This window comes from Ammospiza nelsoni, chromosome 11 (assembly GCF_027579445.1).
Source record: "Ammospiza nelsoni isolate bAmmNel1 chromosome 11, bAmmNel1.pri, whole genome shotgun sequence".
NCBI lineage: Eukaryota > Metazoa > Chordata > Aves > Passeriformes > Passerellidae > Ammospiza > Ammospiza nelsoni.
Window position 1 is genome coordinate 22109558 of NC_080643.1, and position 18441 is coordinate 22127998.

General features: G+C 41.3%; 1 protein-coding gene across 1 annotated transcript in view; it reads right to left on the minus strand.

Moving 5' to 3' along the window:
* Positions 1 to 18441, minus strand: part of FGD3 (FYVE, RhoGEF and PH domain containing 3) — a 94422-nt gene that overhangs the window by 5346 nt on the left and 70635 nt on the right. The window contains 9 exon segments of the mRNA XM_059480219.1: positions 1790 to 1930; positions 3445 to 3597; positions 5908 to 6030; positions 10339 to 10401; positions 14429 to 14530; positions 15017 to 15047; positions 15433 to 15512; positions 17386 to 17478; positions 18146 to 18292. Of these exon segments, the coding sequence (XP_059336202.1) occupies positions 1790 to 1930; positions 3445 to 3597; positions 5908 to 6030; positions 10339 to 10401; positions 14429 to 14530; positions 15017 to 15047; positions 15433 to 15512; positions 17386 to 17478; positions 18146 to 18292 (933 nt within the window).

Sequence of the window (18441 nt, forward strand, 5' to 3'; positions counted from 1 at the left end):
TCTCACCCCTGAAATAGTTGAGGACACTAACCTCTAAATTTAACTGTCATAAAATTGACAATCAGCGCCAAAGGCACCCTTTTTCCCTAAAAAATAGGATCTCACTAATAATATCAGCAGAGGCTCAAGATCAAATTTGGCAGGACATGGACAAAGTACACAGCAACTGAAGCAGAGAAGTTCCCCCAGCTTCCATCTGTGGTTTTGCATGACTGTCAGGTGGGGCCTGCAGAATCATCATTGAGTTTGCACTGAGTGCAGGTGATTTATATCCATGGATTATTGGGCAGTAAGAGAAATTCTCAATCATACTGTGTAAGGGGTGTTGCTTCCTCCCAGCCTCTCCCCCCACCACCTCTTAGATGACACATGTTTCTGTGTGAGGAAGCCTAAAGAATTTAAACTTCTCTCCCTCTATTCCCACTCTCCCTGCCCAAGTGTGAGGCAATCTGGCTTGCTTGTGTGGATGCAGGGCTTGCACTGGCCCTTGGCTGAGCACAGCTTGCGCATCAGTTGAAAAGTTCTGCGGGGGAAGCTGCTCTCTCTGCTTGGCTTTTGAAAGCATTGTTCCTTTCTCCAGACCCTGGCTCCAGAGAAAGCCAGGCTGTTTGTCTGAGGCTGTTTGCTTTTCCAATGTGTAATTTCAGCCACACTGTCTGCAGGACAAATTGGAGGCTTACCCATTGCGGGGCTGGAACCACAGATGGAGCCAAGGGGCATGAAGCTCCAGATTCAAGCTTTCAGCCTTTTGGAGCACTGTGTTTCAAACATCACACAAACTTTCTAAAAGCCAGAGGTGCTCCTGCTGACAGGCTGCAAAATGAACACAGCTCTAACGACAAGGTGTAGTATTTGTCAATCAGATAAAGGGTGAGCTTTACTCTGAAATGCTTTATAAAATCACAGGGAAAATTTATTTCCTTGACTGATCCTAGCCACAAACAGACGCTAATAAAAAGAAAACCTTTTTATCGCTACAACTACAGCAAGGTAATTGCTGGCTGAATTCAGTTCCATTACTACTTCCATCCCACAGAGGAGATAAAACAAAGCTGTGTATAAATGTGTCAAATGCCAAATGCAAAACTGGATATGGGGAATCTCCTTTCAGCATTGTTGTTCTTCAGTGCTAAGGAAGCATGAGAGATATTCTGGTTTGGATATAGATGTTTCTATCCCTTGATTTTCATCACACACAAATGCTAGTTAGCTTCAACAGTACATTTAGAGACAAAAAACTTTTATAAATGTCAGTATTTCCATTAAAGATAAAACCCCATGATGCTATGACAAGGAGCTTTATAATTTTTCAGGCCAAAGAACATCTACATTTTCACAAATTCCTCTATCTCATCAATCCAGAACTAGGTTTAAAAAAAAACACCTGAACCAGCAGCTCCAGCAATTGCAATATCCAGCCTCCTTTGCAGCTCCATATATTTAATAGGAAAGTGCTTTCCCTAATGACAGCTTAATAAAACCTTTGATTACACCTGTATAAAAGCTTAAAAAAGCTAAAGCATATCCTAATTATCCTTGTTTTGTCCTCTTTTTTAAAAAAATTGAATGAAAAAGCATTGAGCTTTAATATTTGCTCACAATGGTATTAGCAGTAAGTACAGATAACAAGGTGTAACCTAAAATCTCTGAGGCTTTGTGCTATCCAGAATAGGAAATTCAGTTCTGTTGTTGAAACCAAGCCAAATCCTTTGACCCATTTCTCAGCTCGACATGTTTAAACTTATGCTTTTCTTTTTCTGTGTGTTAGCCCTCATGAATGCCATCTCACCTGGCTGCTTCCTTGCAGATACAGAACAAGAGGTTCACTCTTGGGGATGGTCACCCACATTTTGTTCCAAGTCTTCCCTTTTTCAAGGAACTGGAGGTAGCTGCTGAAGAGGCTGTTTTCAGCCACAAGGATGCTTTGCTTCTGGATGATGGGGAAAAAATTAAACAGAGCTGTTTCCATTTATGTTTAAGTGTGCAAAATACTTAAAATTAAATATAAAATACTCAAGTGGTACAGAGTCAAATAACACTTGAGGGCAAATGTTGGGTAGGCCAAAACCAAATGAGAAATTAATAATTATTATATACAATTAAGAAATAGCATAATTCTGTGCAACAGAGGCAGAACCACCATTCCCAGCAGACATGAAGCTAAATTCAACTTCCACCCAGTAAATTGAAAATGGTAATTAAGATGATGCACCTCATTTCTTGCTTAGCAAAGTAGGCTGGGAGATGACTTCAAATTAATGCAAAGGGTTTATTAACAGAACCTCTTGTGCATGGTGGAGCCAAGTCAGAGTGCAAAAAAAAAAAAAATGGAAGAAGCAAAGAAAATCAAAATTCCTGTTTGCATTAGGATTTGCACAGAAGCCTTCCAAAGATTTCTGGCAGCTGCTAATAACATTTGTTAAGTGGCAATCTCTTCAGATTCTACTGAGCTTGTTAAGAAAGTTTAATGTAAATAGAAGGGAAAGAAAAAGCCTGACTGATCTTTTCTTTCTATACCCTGGCTTTCTTGCATTTTACCTCATCCTTTGAAGATTTAACAAAAAAACTAGCAGCCTGAGTAGAGGAGGGAAAAAATGATACTTGTCCTTGGGTTTTTACAGCATTTTGTTGTAATCTGCTTTCTGAAGTAAAGCCATGGGTCCCATTTCATTGGTTTGCCTCTCAGCTTTTCAGATCAACAGGGCTCTCTCTTCCTGTGTAGGTGCAGGTTTGCACTGAAATAGTGTTGCAAAGTTTGTCATGAGATATCACAGACTGTATTGGCACCCATAAAGAGCTCACAATCGGTAGTCACAGCTGGAGCATATATCACAGAACCACAGAATGGCTGGGGTCAGAGGGGACTGTAAAGACCATCTCATTCCACCCTCCTGCCTCAGAGGGCAATATCTGATACCATATCTGAAGGTTTTGATGGGGTCAGCTTCCAGATCCAGAACTTTTACTGCACTCTGCAGACCTGGCAGCTCATGCCACGGGGGACTTGTGGCTTTACCCCACCCTATTGCTGAGATCTTGGACGTGTTTAGGTACAAAACTGTCAAAGCCCCCAAGCAACAGAGTTGCTACATGGAATTAAAAGTGAAAAAACAGATCTTATTTTTTGAAAAGTTACCATGCACTGCTCAAGATTGGAAATACACCATAATAAAAAGAAGTCAGAGGGTTTTCCTTTTTTTTGTAAGTTTGGAAGCTGAAGCTTAGCTGCCAAACCTGTATGCATCCATGTGTGATCAACATCCTATGATAAATGCTTACCATCTACAAACAGCATCCAGGCTGCAAGCGTGTTCAATAAGATTTATAGGTCAGAGGATTAAATACCATGGTGGGGCAGAAAAGAAAACTAATTTGATTAGCTTTTACTAAATACACTAAAAAAAGAGAGAGAGTCTCACAAGGTTTCTTAGCCAAAGACTGTACCTCTGCAGCTAGTCTTTTCTTCTGCTCCCCAGCTGCTTCCACGCCAGGGCTGCAGGGGCTTGCTGGGAGCTGCAGGAAACACTCTTTACACACGCGGTTGTGGCGGCTGTTATCCGCAAGTGGCTTGAACTCAGAGCATTTTGCACAGATCACCTGCAACAGACAGATGGGGTTCAATGGCGTCATGTTTAAAGCACAATCCTTTATCAAAGAAATTGACTTACAGAATGGTTAGTAAGTCAAATGGTTAGAATGGTTAGTAAAGCAAAGTTCAATGAAAGCTAATGTAAATGTAAGATAGAGAGACCAATAGAATATTCACTATGTCTATCTCCATTAATAATTAATGTGCTTGTGATCCCATGCCATATACCAAAATACCAAATTAAGGAAAACTTATGTCTTTGGGGAGATACTGTATGACTAACATCATGCAAGTTTGCTTTTCTTGCCTTTTCTTACAAGCTTTTATAAGTCAAAAAGAGCTTAAGTTGACAAAGCAATTAGTGCTTTTTAATGGTCTAAGAAAGACTCTTTTTCAGAATGAAAGTGGCTGACACTCCTCATCAATCAAGGACATCCTGGAGAACTGAGTAATCCAGAAAGTACCAACTATTTTAAGAACATAGTCCAATATATTATCCATTAAAAGTGATTTGTCTATCCCAGCTGCCAACAGCATGCAATAGCACATTGGGCCCAAGGAACCAGTGCTTGGAAACAGTGCTGGATCTTCAGCTCCAGAACCTGTTTTCATGCTAAAAATTTGTCTCTAATACACCTGCTCCAGGGAGACAAACTGTCCCCAGGGTGTCAGCCTGATGGACATCCATTCTGACTTTCTGTACAATAATAACCAAAAACCCACAGCACACATATATGTTGTTATATGGTTCACTGTTTACTATATATTTACTATATGAAGAAGACTGCCTTAATTCAGGCAATGTTACCCAAACAAAAGCAAGGCAGCATTTTTAGCAACATGATAGTCTTTCCTTCAGAAAAATTAACTTCTTTAATTCGAATGCTATTGCCACACCACAAGGCATTGCACAAAAAATGGTGGTTTAATGATAAATTATTCATTTTGTATTTCTTGTTATCTCTTTGTTCCTGGGGGAAAGCCATTATTTCATTTCTTTAGTGGCACTGACTTTGCAATGGGATATTTTAAACCCCCAGAAATGTATTTCATTATTTAATAAAAGCAAACCCAGAAGACTGAAAATCCCAACTCTAGGGTAGAAATGCCTCCTCCACAATTTAATTTCAGTTGCTAAGACTGAGGTTTCCTTTAACACCTTAACTATACATTTAGATCTTTCTGCAGCTGAAAATTTATCTCTACTTCAAATCACTAACGTTATTTAAATAACATTACTCTTAGTTACATTAGGAACACTGAATGAGGTTTCAAATAATTTTGCAGAAATCCATCTCATCTTGGCCATAGTTGATTTACAGAAAAAAACAAAGGGAATTCAGGCACTGATAAATGGCTCTAGGGGAGGTGGCTAAGGGCCTTTAGTAACCCAGCCTCTGGGATGGATTTTCTTTGGTTTTTCAAGCAGGAGGAAAACACTTTTGCACAACATGTCTTTAGGGAAAGAAACGCAGAATCACAGAGTGTGCTGAATGGGAAGGGACCTACAGGGATCACCAAGTCCAGCTCCAGGCCCCACAGAGGGCATCCCCAAGCATCACACCCTGTGTGCCTGAGAGCGTTTTCCAAAATCTCCTGGAGCTCTGGCAGATTTGGTGCTCTGACTGCTTCCCTGGAGAGCCCGTTTCAGTGCCCGACCACTCTCTGGGGGAAGAACCTCTTTCTAACATCCACCCTAAACCTCCCCTGACACAACTTCAGGCCTTCCCCTTGGGTTCTAGAAAGAGATCACAGAAAGAGATCAGAGTCTGCCCCTCCTCTTCCCCTCAGAGAAAGTTGTTGACCCCAGTGAGTCTCCCCTCAGCCTCCTCTTTTCCAGGCTAAAGAGAAGAAGTGCCCTCAGCTGCTCCTCACATGGCTCCACTTTGCCATCTTCATTGCCCTCCTTTGGCTGCTCTCTAGTAGCTTAATACCATCTTTAATATTGCATGTTCAGCTGTTCATTTTAGCAGAGCTGCTGTCTGGGTGAAGTGAGGCTGTCTAAAGGCCATTGTTTCTGCAAACAAACTACAACTCCCTTCCCAGATATATGCCCATCCCCACAAAAAGCACCACCTTTCTTTCTGTCCACTGAGGCATCGAATTTGCCTTTAAACTGGCACAAACTAGGACTCTTGCACCAGTTTTGCTGCTTTCCCCCGTGATATCCAGAGAGTAAGGCAAGTGGAAAAACCCGCTCTGTCAATGACTTGCCATGAACCAGGATGTCTTTTAGTCCCTGTACTGATAAAACAAAAAATTGTCTTCTATGGTGTCTGCAGAAGAAACCCAAGAGCTGAGCGTGCCAGGATACTTACAGCCCCACACTGCTTACAATGGTGCCGCCTCTTTGTGATGGAGTTGAAGCTCTCGCTGCAGCTCTTACAAGACTGTTTCTCTTTCTCTCGCTTGGATTTGGAAGATTTCCTAGAGGAATCACTCTGAAATTAAAAGTACAAGTATGTGATTAAAAAATAATGGCAACATTGTTCGTAGATCCTCTTTGGGGTTCACACCATTTTGGGAAAGAATTTGCATGACTCTGCTGCTTGCCTCAGCTGGGGGGTTGGCTCAACCATCAGGCGTCTCGGGAAGACACAATGTAGTCTCAGCCCCTTCTGCCCGCTCATCTCCTCACCACCATAGAGCAATCTCCTCTCCCTGTCTGTCAGCACAGAGGTGGAGGAATGGTCAAGGTGGGCATCTCAAGAAAACTTCTCTTCCAGCACTCATCCCTCCCTTTTTCAAGGTGCATGTTGACTTTGTGGGTGCGCTGTAAACCTCCCTCTCTTGCTGGGAAGGAGGTGTGAAGATTTGGGGGAAAATGGCTTGACTGAAGAAGGAAATGGTATTAGGAGTGGACTTTGCACCACCCAACTTCAAATGCTTAATTTAGAAGTTTCCTTAGTCTCCCTCCCAGCACAAGATGAAGCATAAGGCTCCTCAGGAAGGCAGGGACACCTCTGCCAGGGACCTGCACTCTCTGGGACCTGCTGTCGAGGTGGCCAGGCAAGGTTAGCCTCTAAATCCAAGCCAATACCTAAAGTCACTCAGCAAACCTTATTACACAATTTCCTGATAAATTGAATAGCATTACTGGATCCAGCATAAACTGGACTTCCCATGCCTGGACGTGTTTAAGGCCAGGTTGGATTCAGCTCTGAGCAACCTGGTCCAGTGGAAAGCATCCCTGCTCATGGTGGAGGTTGGAACGAGATGATCTTTAGGGTCCCTTTCATCCCAAACCATTCCATGATTCCACGATTAACATGCCAACATGCAGATCACAAAAATACAACATGTCGTATAAAGATGTCTTTAAGTGTTTGAAGAATGCCAGCAACACTTCACAGTATTTCTCAACATTGTCAGAATACAGTGAGAACAGAAGAGTTTGAAACATTGCATTGTAGCTGCAGAAAAAAAAAAAAAAAAATGAAAAAGTCTTTATTACTTGGCAAATTCCAGAGAGCTACTATAAAAGAAAGACTTTTTCAACAAAATGTTATTTAACTACTGACACTGAAAAAGAATTTTTAAAAAATCCCTTTCCATTCCTGTGAAAAAGATGGGACCTTCCTGCACTGGCAATGCCCTCATGCCACCCAGTGATGGCTCAGGTGACTTTAGCACAGACTCATCACATATGGTCTGAACAAAGGGGCTTTTGTAGCAAACAAGGATACGCATTGTAACTCACATTGTTCACCCGAGATAAATTCAACAGTCACTTTGCAACTGTGTCACTTATTACACAAGCTACTTTATTTACTGCTGATCCTTTTAAAGGAGGTGCTAACACAGAGCTACCCTTGCTTCAGCATCTTGATAATAATGAGCTTGAATAATTGCCATATTTCTCACCTTTCTCAATATACCCAACTCTGTTTTGAAGCTGCTAAGTCTGACAGGAAAAAACACTCACATAAAATTTGTTCAGAGCCAGGATCTACTTCTTTCAGACTAGGCTGTTTTGACTGCTAATTTGCTTTTACTCTACTGCATTTAACTCTCTAAATCTTGACAGTTTCCTTGAATTTTAAAATTTTGGTGGAAAAATAGCATATATCCCAGCAAGAGGTACAACTCATGTGACTGCAAGATGAAGGCCTGTGGCAGGCCTTCTTAGGTGAGCAGACATCTTGAACTTAGTGAACTATGCAGCCTCCATTTGCTTCTGAAATGCAGGGGAGAATCACCAAAAAGCTGGTAGGAGCAACAAGGAAAGCAGGGGGCTTAGGAGGCTGCTGTTACCATTATTTATTACTTGCTATACAGTCGGAGAATCACGCAGTCCCAGAATGGTCTGGACCTTGAAGTCCATCCAGTCCCACCATGCCTTGGGCAGGGACACCTCCCTCTGTCCCAGGTGCTCCCAGCCCTGTCCAGCCTGGCCTTGGGCACTGCCAGGGACCCAGGGGCAGCCCCAGCTGCTCTGTGCCAGGGATTTCATTCTGTCTGGGCTAGCAGGTAGAAATTCAGCCCCAATGTTGTTCATGTGACCCATAAATACAGTCTGATGAGACTCTAACATGAGCAGACACATGAGCTACAAAGCAGTTTCAATTATTTTCCTTCTCATTATTCTCTTACAGGTGTATTTTCCATTTATAAATTAACTACCTGGAGCAACCCACAATGGGCTTGCAATCAGCAAGTGTTTCTGGAAATGCTAACTATAAGTGAAATATAATTTTAAATTATATAACAGATTTTGTACTTTGTATCTTTTAGTTTGTTTCTCTGCATGCCAACATTATATTGGCAAGATTATGTGTAAGACATTTTAAACACAGGCTCACATTTCCTCCTGCATACAGAAGTCTGAGCATAACCTGCACTAGCAGTGCAGAGCAGCAAGAGAATTCAGCAAAGAGGTACCGTGACACAATAGACAAGCAGATGATCCTTCCTGCAGCAGCACTTCATTGTCTGGTTATGCAGGCGTGAACGAGAATGCTGAAGAAAATGCCAGAAGCCTCTCAGGCAGGCTGGGGAGGCACAGGAAGGAGCTCCCAGTGTGCTGGCCACCACTACCACCGAGTGACCACAAAATGTATTGCTTGTGCTCTCACTGAGCTGCACTAAAGGGATGCCAGCACCAAAAATTCATATTTTCTGAAGCTGCAACTAACGTTTTTATTCATTATTCTCTTGATATTATTCATTTTTAGCAAAATTAGAGCCCAGAATCAACACTAAAAAATTTGGGGTATTTTTGTCTTTTTTATCAACTCCATTTTTTTTTCTATGTCAGGAATTAAATTTTTCTTTAAATACATGATTTAAGGAAAATTACTTAACATATCAAGATATGCTATCATATGTAAATCACTGACACAACAATTTATAATCAACTAAAAAGATACAAGTTTTTTATTTAATTACAAATAAAATCTATATACTTAAGACCACCCAAAATTTTTATGTAGGCTTGGGGTTTTTTTTAATACTTTAAAATATATTTTTTTCTAAGTAGTTCACTAAATACAGCATCTGCAACACAAGGCACAAAACACTAATCACAAAACTGACTGTAAATAAAGTAAAAATTGTTAAGTGAAAATATTAAGACAAAAAAAATAACCAGCAAGGAGCACACTAATCACAAACTCTTATAACTTGGTTTTTTTATAGTCAGGTTGCTGGCTTGTTTAACAGCTTTGCGTTGACACTGTGCACTCTACCAGAAGGTTCCAAGCTTGGCCAGAGGTCTGGAGGTGCTGCTAAATGGCTCCTTAGTTCCTAAAATCATCATGCTAATACATAACATCCTACAACATGTCTCTACAGGTAAGGGTATTTTTGGTGGTTGGTTGTTCTTGTTGAGGCTAATTTTTAGTAAATTCAACTAAGCCTAAGCATTTCCTGAAAATCTTTTATTCTAGAAGAGAGAGATAAGAACAATAAAAAATAGACCTTATTAAGGACTCGAACACTTGATTTGATTCAGCAGCAGTTATAGCCATTTTACTGAGCAAAATGAATAGTATCTTGAAAGTATATTTTGCTTTCGTGGCAGCCAATGTTTTACAGGCCAGAGACACACAAAAGTACTATCATCTCTTCCTCTGCATTCGCAGAAACATGGAAAGCATACTGTGGAAGAAGTGTTATTCAAAATGTGGTTCTGGAATGAAATCCTGAGTTATACAATGCAACAGCATTAATCAGATAGATTTCCTGGTATCTTTTTGCCCTTCTCCCTTCAATCAGTGTAGCTCCCTATCACAATTTAAATACATGCACACAAAGCCAAACAAACAAAAAAAAACCCCACCAAAAATCGCCAAACAACAACAAACAAACAAAAAAGCCCACACAAATCTGCCCCTCTCCAAACCCAGTGCTACAAACTGAAGGAATCAACTCTGATGTGTGTGCAGCATGTATCTATTACCAAAGGAGTTATATTGCTCTAAGAAGTCTATTCATGCTTTGAGGAGAAACCCCCTCACATCCAGCACTGTTAGTAATGTCAACTTTCTAACCCAGCAAATTGGTAGAAGAGTTTATTTCCTGGTTTTTGTGACACATCTGAGCAGGATTCAAATTCCCTGATGCTGCAAATGGCAACTAGCTGTGGGCATAACTTAGCCAGGAAACTAATGACAGCACAGCTGAGGCCACAGACAGCAGGATATAAACTCTATAAAACCTATATTGAAGTATGATTATTTTTTCCTGCTATAAACATAACCCACCTCCCAACACAGCTCTGACTAAAGTATTAGCTTCAAATTACTCACCCCTCCTAATGCACCACCACCATCTGCTCCTGGCATTGATTCAACTGAGCTGGTGCTGGCTATCTGAGGAGAAAGAGAATGACACAGAACAGCTTCAACATGGACATTCTTCCTCAAATAAGGGAAGGGAAGGGAAGGGAAGGGAAGGGAAGGGAAGGGAAGGGAAGGGAAGGGAAGGGAAGGGAAGGGAAGGGAAGGGAAGGGAAGGGAAGGGAAGGGAAGGGAAGGGAAGGGAAGGGAAGGGAAGGGAAGGGAAGGGAAGGGAAGGGAAGGGAAGGGAAGGGAAGGGAAGGGAAGGGAAGAAGGTGGGGGTGGTGGGGGGAAGAGAAAAGAAAAAGAGTTTGCTTTCAGCCCGTCAATTCTTTGCTTGTGAGCACACTTTAATTTATAGAATCAGATCACAGAATTATAGAATGGTCTGAGTTGAAAGGGATCTTACAGCTCATCTTGTTCCAGCCCCCTGCCATGAGCAGGGACACCTTCCACTACCCCCAGGTGCACATGTGCTCAGCCATCCTCAAATATGGGGTGGGCTGTGAAGTGGATGATTTTACAGATGGCACTGAACTGCCAACCTTCCTTTGGGTGCAACCTGTGCCTGTCCCTTACATGCTGCAGAAAGCCAGTGCCAAAGTTTGAAGGACACTTCTCTATTGGAGCCTGCCAGCCACACCAGCAAAAGCTCTGTGAAGGTACTTGATTCTGAGAGGAACAAAATTTACTCTATTAAAACACCACTCCATTAAGTTTCTCTTCTTCGTAATCCATTTCAATCCCTAAATAAATGTGAAGTGACATCTCCATTTATACAGTTATGGAGATGTAAATGTACTAAATACACATAGATGTTTGTATATCTATATATATATATTCCTATAGAGTTAATATATAATATTCATATATCTATATGTAAGCCATATATATACATTCAATAGTATTCAATAGATATAAAGTGCAAATAAGCTTTGTACACTGAGTACCAAAATCACAGGCTACATTCTAAAAAGAATGGAAAACCACCTTATCTGCAAATGAATTTACAGGGAGTTTGCGAGATTACACAAGGTTTTCAAACTGTTAAATTCTTTATGATAAATTCTCCTGTTATTCCCATAGGTCATTCTTCCTTTGCCGATCAGACAACATCTCTTATTTGAAGATTATCCAAATGGCCAGTGCATTTTGGCACTCTGGCTTCATTTCATTTTAAAGCAAGAAGGTTTAATCTCTATTTGAGTGGCCAAATTGAAGAGCTATTCATTCTGATGCCTCATTGAGTCTATTTATATTCTAATACAATCAATCAACTCTTTAGAACAAGGAAAGGAGCAAATGCATCCCCTGGGACCAGGGCTGTCCCACCCTAGAGCACTTCCTAAGGGAATACAATTGAATTAAGGGAAGCATCACTACTTAGCTCTAACCAGCTATTTCTGCCTCTGCAAAAACCCAGCAACCCTGAGGTATTCACATCATCTGTTCCTCAGTCCTCTGCAAAGGGGGCTCTTTTCAGTGGAATCCTAATCAACCCAGGGTTTTACTCTGCCTAGTAAAATGACATCTCTGGGTTCTGATGGGACTTGGAAAAAGAAAAATGTGGAGGAAAAACAAGATTTGAAGAAGAGCTTGAGAAAACCCCCAGCAAATTTAGGGAAAAGAGTCAATTACTTCAGTTGCCTATTCAGATCCCCTTGTTTGTTTGTCTATTTGGAATAATGGGCTAAATACCCTCTACTCTTACCTGGAAAATATTTCAAAAGGGCTTCCCCCTGTTACATTACCATTACCACTCACACTGTCTCAGAGCTGGTAACAATACAGTTATTGACATGTTTGTCAGAACCACTCAGATCTATGGGGAAAGAAACAGCAGCATCTAACATTCATGATTTAACTAACAGAAGCATTCTCAGTCTCAGATCCTAGAGATGTCACTTCCACAGAGCTCAGCTCTCTGCAGCACCTTTCCTTGCCAGCCTTCCAAGACTGCACAGATTGGGTCCATCACCACACCAGGTGCCTCCAACTCTTCTGAGATGAAGCAGTGGTGAAAGAGGTCCTTTTCCTTGGGAACATTTTTAGATGGTTTTAAAAACACCTTTCACACAGCCTGAAAATGCTGCAGGTGAAAAGGGAGGAAACTAAACCACAAAGGAACCCTAAAGCTTTCCAAAAACCCTTCTTAAATTACTACTGCTACCACACAAGCACGTTCAGAGTTGCATGCACTGGTCATGAACTGCAACCAGTCCTAAGCACCCTAACAGAGAAAATGTATGGCCAATGATGGGAAAAAAACAATGTGACTCTTTTTGCACAGGCTAATTTCTAGTGGCTGTTACAGATCCAGACAGGAATCCATGAGTGCATATCCATTTCTTGAGAGAAAAACAAGGGTCACTTTTCCCTCTAAAGTTGCTGCCCAGTGTTCCATAGATGATCTGTCTGGTGGATGCTACCTAGTGCAGTGTATTGCAGTTAGAATGTTCTCAGTATTTGTCCAGTTTTCCTTACAGAAATACTTTACCTTTTTTAACTGACAGCAATTTCTGTCACATTTAGCTGTGACATCAGTTTCAAAGCTGATTATCTAGGGAAGATAATCTCCTAAAAATGCAGGTTAGTATTCTGGCATTAAAGAAATTACAGTACAGACTGCATTAATATCACAGCCAGGGATAAACCAGACTCCTGCTCTGCTTGGCTTTTATGAAGAGTAGAATATAAGTAGGAGGCTACACCATGAACACAGAAGCAAAATCAAATTGAATTTACAAAGTAAGATAATAATAATGAACTTGACCAGATGCTGTGTTTTAATTCCATAGAAAGAAATGTGTTTATTAGTTTACTTATTATTTGGGCTCTGAATGCAGCCTGGCTGTGAATGCAGCCATAAGTTAACTGAAAAATATAGGCATGAATTGACTATTTTCTATTTTTTTTCCCCAAGTATTTTTAGCTGATGAATAGTTCAGGATAAGTAAACTACGCCAGATTCTGAAAATGGCTCATTGCTGGCAGCTATCAGTAGCACTATTCTAGACTCTACGGAGTGTTGAGATCTTCACTGTCAATCTGACTATGTGGGGAGGAAAGGCATATCCAACATCTCTCCTGAGGCCCCTGGAAACTCTGGCAGATAAAAAATCCAGATTTTTTATCTGAGTCACCAAATCAGTCCTGAATCTCCAAGGAGAGATGTCAAAAATGGTTAGGTACCAAAACAAAAGAACCCCAAACAAACAATTTAGTTGGCAGGGAATGGGGAAGATAAAAAGCTCCCAAAGTTCAATCTCTGCAGATGGATTTCTCTCCCTCTACTCCAAGATCCACCACGTCTGAAGTCATAAAAGTCATAGGCAGCACCATATGATATTCCTAAACATTTTGCTCTCTCAAGCCCCATTCCTCTGTAGTTTGTAGCAAATGCCTGTGCTAAGGTTATCACCATCATTTTCAAGTTGAATGGAGAGATACAGTCCTGATGTCAATACTTCTAAAACAAAATTCCTAGCAAACACAGAGTGATACCTTATGGCTGTAGAGAAACAACAAACTTTTAAGACTATATTACATATTCAGTTGAAGAGTATTTTTCTGAAATATATTTACTATCTAGAAGAACAGTATTTCAAGATCCTTTTAAAATGCATAATTTTCCTTCCAAGTCTTTAAAATATTTTAAATAATAATAAAATAACATCAAAGAAATAATCCCAAAATGCATCTCTGATGAGATGGGGAAAAGTAATGAATAATATCTCTTAGGGACACAAATAACATTCCAGACCACTAAGCACTTACAACATTGAGGAATTATACCTGTTCTGCTAAAAAAAGCCACCATCCTGGAAAACATGCCTGATGGGTCTCAGGCAATTGAATTGTCCTGGGTAATTTATTCTGTATCTGCACGGCTGACTAACTGTGACTGATACACATTTGAAAGCCAGAGAAATGGAGATTACTGCCCTGTAATGTCATATAAAAATCCAGAACAAGACTCCACTATTTTAAAGTTAGCTGTGCAAGTCTCAACTGCTGGTAAAACTGTTCTGGCAAAGGAGAATGAAGCACTGGTACTTACTGAGGAATCAGGAGGATGCTCCTCCTCTTGTGAAAAAGAGCTATTGAAAGCTCTGAAGGTCTGGCTGTTCTGTTTGTGCTTTTCTATTGTGGCTTGAATGACCTGAGACAAAGATGTCAGCAAAGATAAGAAGCATCACAAAAAAAAACTTCTCTCATAGGAAGATCGGTAGGATTACCATTTGATGAAAAACCCTTACACTTGTATAAATGAAAGGGAAACTTAAAAGCCTTAAGTGGTGGTGTTAAACCCATTATTGTTTCAGTTAAAAACTAAGACTGCCATCAGACAGTATTTCTACAAGTCAAACTGGAAGAATATACAAGGTCTGGTGCCTCAGTCTCTTCTCATAGTGGGCTTGAGGAATGCAGGGAAGGGGAGCCCGGCTGGAGCCCCCAGATACTTTCTGGGGCCAGCTGGTCAGCACCAGGACCCTGACTGAGCTCCACACTTCTCCATGAGCAACTCCACCACACTGGCCCACCCAGCTTCCCTGCACAGCCACATTAATTCAGAACCCCAAAATGATGATTTCAATTGCTGCCTGCATGGTGATTGCCCTCCTTATCATTGGTGCTTTGTACTAACATGAATCCATTCCCTCTTCTCCTCTTCTGTCCTGTTAAAATAAAAGCAAAATAGAGAAAACATCATTGTTCTACTTAAAACATTTTCAGTAAATTCAATTCACAGCTTCACAGCTTTATATCCATTAGATTTTTAGCTTTGCTACCCACTATTTAAAAAACACTATTGATAATTATTCACAGCAATTATTACCAAATGCCAAAAATACTTGAATTGTTGACACAGCGGACCCTACAAGCACTAATATAAACACTGCATTCAGTAAAGGCAATCAACACATTTTGACTTAGGACCAAGATTCTCTTACATATCTGTTACCCACCTCTGCTGCTCACCTCATAATTTAAAGCTCTGTCACACTAGCACAGCCTGTAGATCAATTTCACAAACCTTCAAAGACAGAACAAGTATCATACCTGGCTTGCAGTTCCAATGATCTCTTTTTTCCTGTTATGGAAAATGTATGAGCCACATTTTGCTTGGCAATTTCTTGGACCTGTAAAAAGCACATCAGCTTTTTCACTCATTGAACTTGTCTTTCCAACATTTTTAATGACTTACAAATACAGGCATTCTTAGAAATGCTTGGTCAAAAAGATCAATTGGAATAAAGTATAGAAGTAGAAAAAATAAGGGACTGTTTCCATAGTTACCTGTCTTGTAGCAAAACTTGTGTGTCTGTATCACCTATGGAAGTAGGGGGAGGTGTGCCAGCCAGGGAACAAGGTAAGGCTCTCAATTCAAACATGTCACAGTCACCATTACTATACTCTCTTTTTGAATGATTCTTATAAAAATTTCAAAAGCCCAGCTGTCAGAGACTGAAATGTTATAATTTATGTCTTAAACATCTTCATGAAAGACTTTTGCTTGTTACAGCAAAACTGTACAACAGATGCAGAGAAAACCACAAAAACCCTGAATGGAGCCCTACACTGCTCTTTGATGAAGATAAGATAAAGTGACTTAGGGGAGAAGAACACATTCAGAGAGAGATCAAGCTTAGCACCTTCAGGGTGGAAGTCACAGCCCCAGGGCTATCAGCTGCCAGGCTGGAACAGACCCACACACCAAAGGGTGGGGGGAGGAGAGGTTTTGGGTGTGTGATGAAAAAGCCTCTGATTTGAGCAGTGAACACCCATCCCCTGCTGTGCAGAGGAGCTCAGCTCTGGGCTCCTTCACCCTGGCAGAAACCGCATCCACATGAAGGACAGCAGAGTCATGGTCCATCAAACACCCCCCTACAAAGGGGTCCCCAGACCCTGCACTAGAGGTGATGCAACAGATCCATAGTGTTGCAAAGGACAGTGTAAAATGTGCCCTACTCAGGGGAGGCATGTGGGTGCTCCCACCTGGCCCAAACCACTTTCTCAATCCACTGGATTCCACACTTTCCAGCGACAGCTGGCAGGGGGACCCTCACCACCAAGAAGAGCAGATGGAGGGGAGCAATGAGATGTTGTTGGGACCCTGGGAAGGGTGATATGTTTCCACCCAACTGGTGTCACCTTCTCCCTTTCTCCCCACCCATGCACACCTCTTTTTCTATTTCTGTCCTTATTTTCTCTTTCTTTCTCTTTGCCTCTTTTACTATTAAATAAAATATATCACTTATTTTTTGGCACCAACATCGAACTTCATTTGGTTTTAATCAAGTTTCAGGGTACATTTCGAACCTTTCTGGGTTCAATCCATTTTATTCACAGAGGCTTAGTTTCCTTTGGTCTTCTGTGTTAAACTGGTTCATAACACCAACCAACCAAAAAAACCCAAAAAGAGATAAAATCATAGAATCACTAACGTTGGAAAAGAACTTTAAGATCCTCAAGTCCAACCATCAAAACAGCACCATCACATTCACCACAAAACCATGTTCTCAAGTGCCACATCCACATGTTTTTTGAACACTTCCAGAGATGGTGACTCCACTTCTTCCCTGGGCAACCTGTGCCAGGGCTGGAAAACCATTTCAGTGAAGAAATATTCCCTAATATCCAACCTAAGCCTCCCCCAGTGCAACTTGAGGCTGCTTCCTCTCATCCTGTCACACGTTAGAAGAGGCCAACCCTCACCTGGCTACGCCCATCTTTCAGGCAGTTGTAGAAAGCGAGAAGGTCTTGCTCCTTATCTCCAGAATCCCCCCAGCTCCCTCATCAGATTTGTGCTCCAGACCCTTCCCGAGCTCTGTTGTGCTTCTCTGGACACACTCCAGAACCCTAAGGTCTTTCTTGTCATGGAAAAACTGCATTGATCCAAAGCGATCCAAAGCTGGGTTTTAGAATTCTACTATATGATGTTATGTATTTAGATTCAGCAGGGATCCAAAGCTATCAAGAACATTAAAAAAAGAGGAAAGAAGAGATGCAAACCTGCAGTCCTGCAATGTCCATCTTCTCTCGGACACTGAACTTCTGGCCGATCAGCCTCAGTTTTGGCACACAGTACAGCACCATGCTGTTAAACTGCAATGAGGCAAGAGTTTAACTTAGGCAGTTACATGCTAGACACAGCCTGCACTGTGAAGGTTTAGGGCTCTGGTGTGTTTTACTCTAAGAGACAGCTCTCAAGAAGAGATTTAAGGTGAAAGTGAGACTGATGGATCATTACTGAGAGAAGTGGGCACATAGAAACACCTCAGCCAGTCACTTCTCCCTTCTGCCCCTCCCTCTGAATTGGACTGCCTTGAAAGCACGAGAGCTCTTCCCCCAGTGCCAGTGAGAGCTGGCCATCTCCTGCAGCAAGGTGGTTTGGCTGGAAACCACCTCCTGTGGCACTCTGCAAAAACTCAGCCTATGAGGAGGGAGGTGGAAAAGACCCCTTTGGGCCAGTAAAGGCACAGCATGAAAGAAAGAAGGAAATCTTTGAGGAAAAAACTACAAGAGAAAACTGCTGCTCAGAAGGAGTAGCTGGGCTCAGCTGGTGAATGCTTTTTGTCTTTAAGCTTGGGAAGATGTAAACATACCACAGAATCATAGATTCAAAGGATGGCTTGGGTTGGAAGGGACCTTAAAGCCTATCTCCTTCCACTGCCTGCCATGAGTAGGGACCCCTTCCACTAGACCAGTGTGCTCTAAGGCCCGTCCAACCTGAGCACAGCCCTGAAAATAATAGAGCAGCTGAAACACTCACCAGGAATAAATACCTATCCTGTGCTGTGCCATTCTTTGCTGAAAGTTTCTGAATTTGTCCTTCTTTAATGAGCTCGTTGGCTGGGTTAACAATATCCTCTTCACCACCCAGGCGCTCATAGACTTCCAAAAGCTTGTGCATCTTTTCCTGCCAGTACAAACATCCAGCAATTTAAATTAAAAAAAAAAAATTATTCCATGTGGTCTATTTGCCACTCTTTACATTCTGTGGTAAATGTATGTAAGTTGAAAGAAAACAGTCTTATATCTTTGCATTTATATTGAAACGCATTGCAT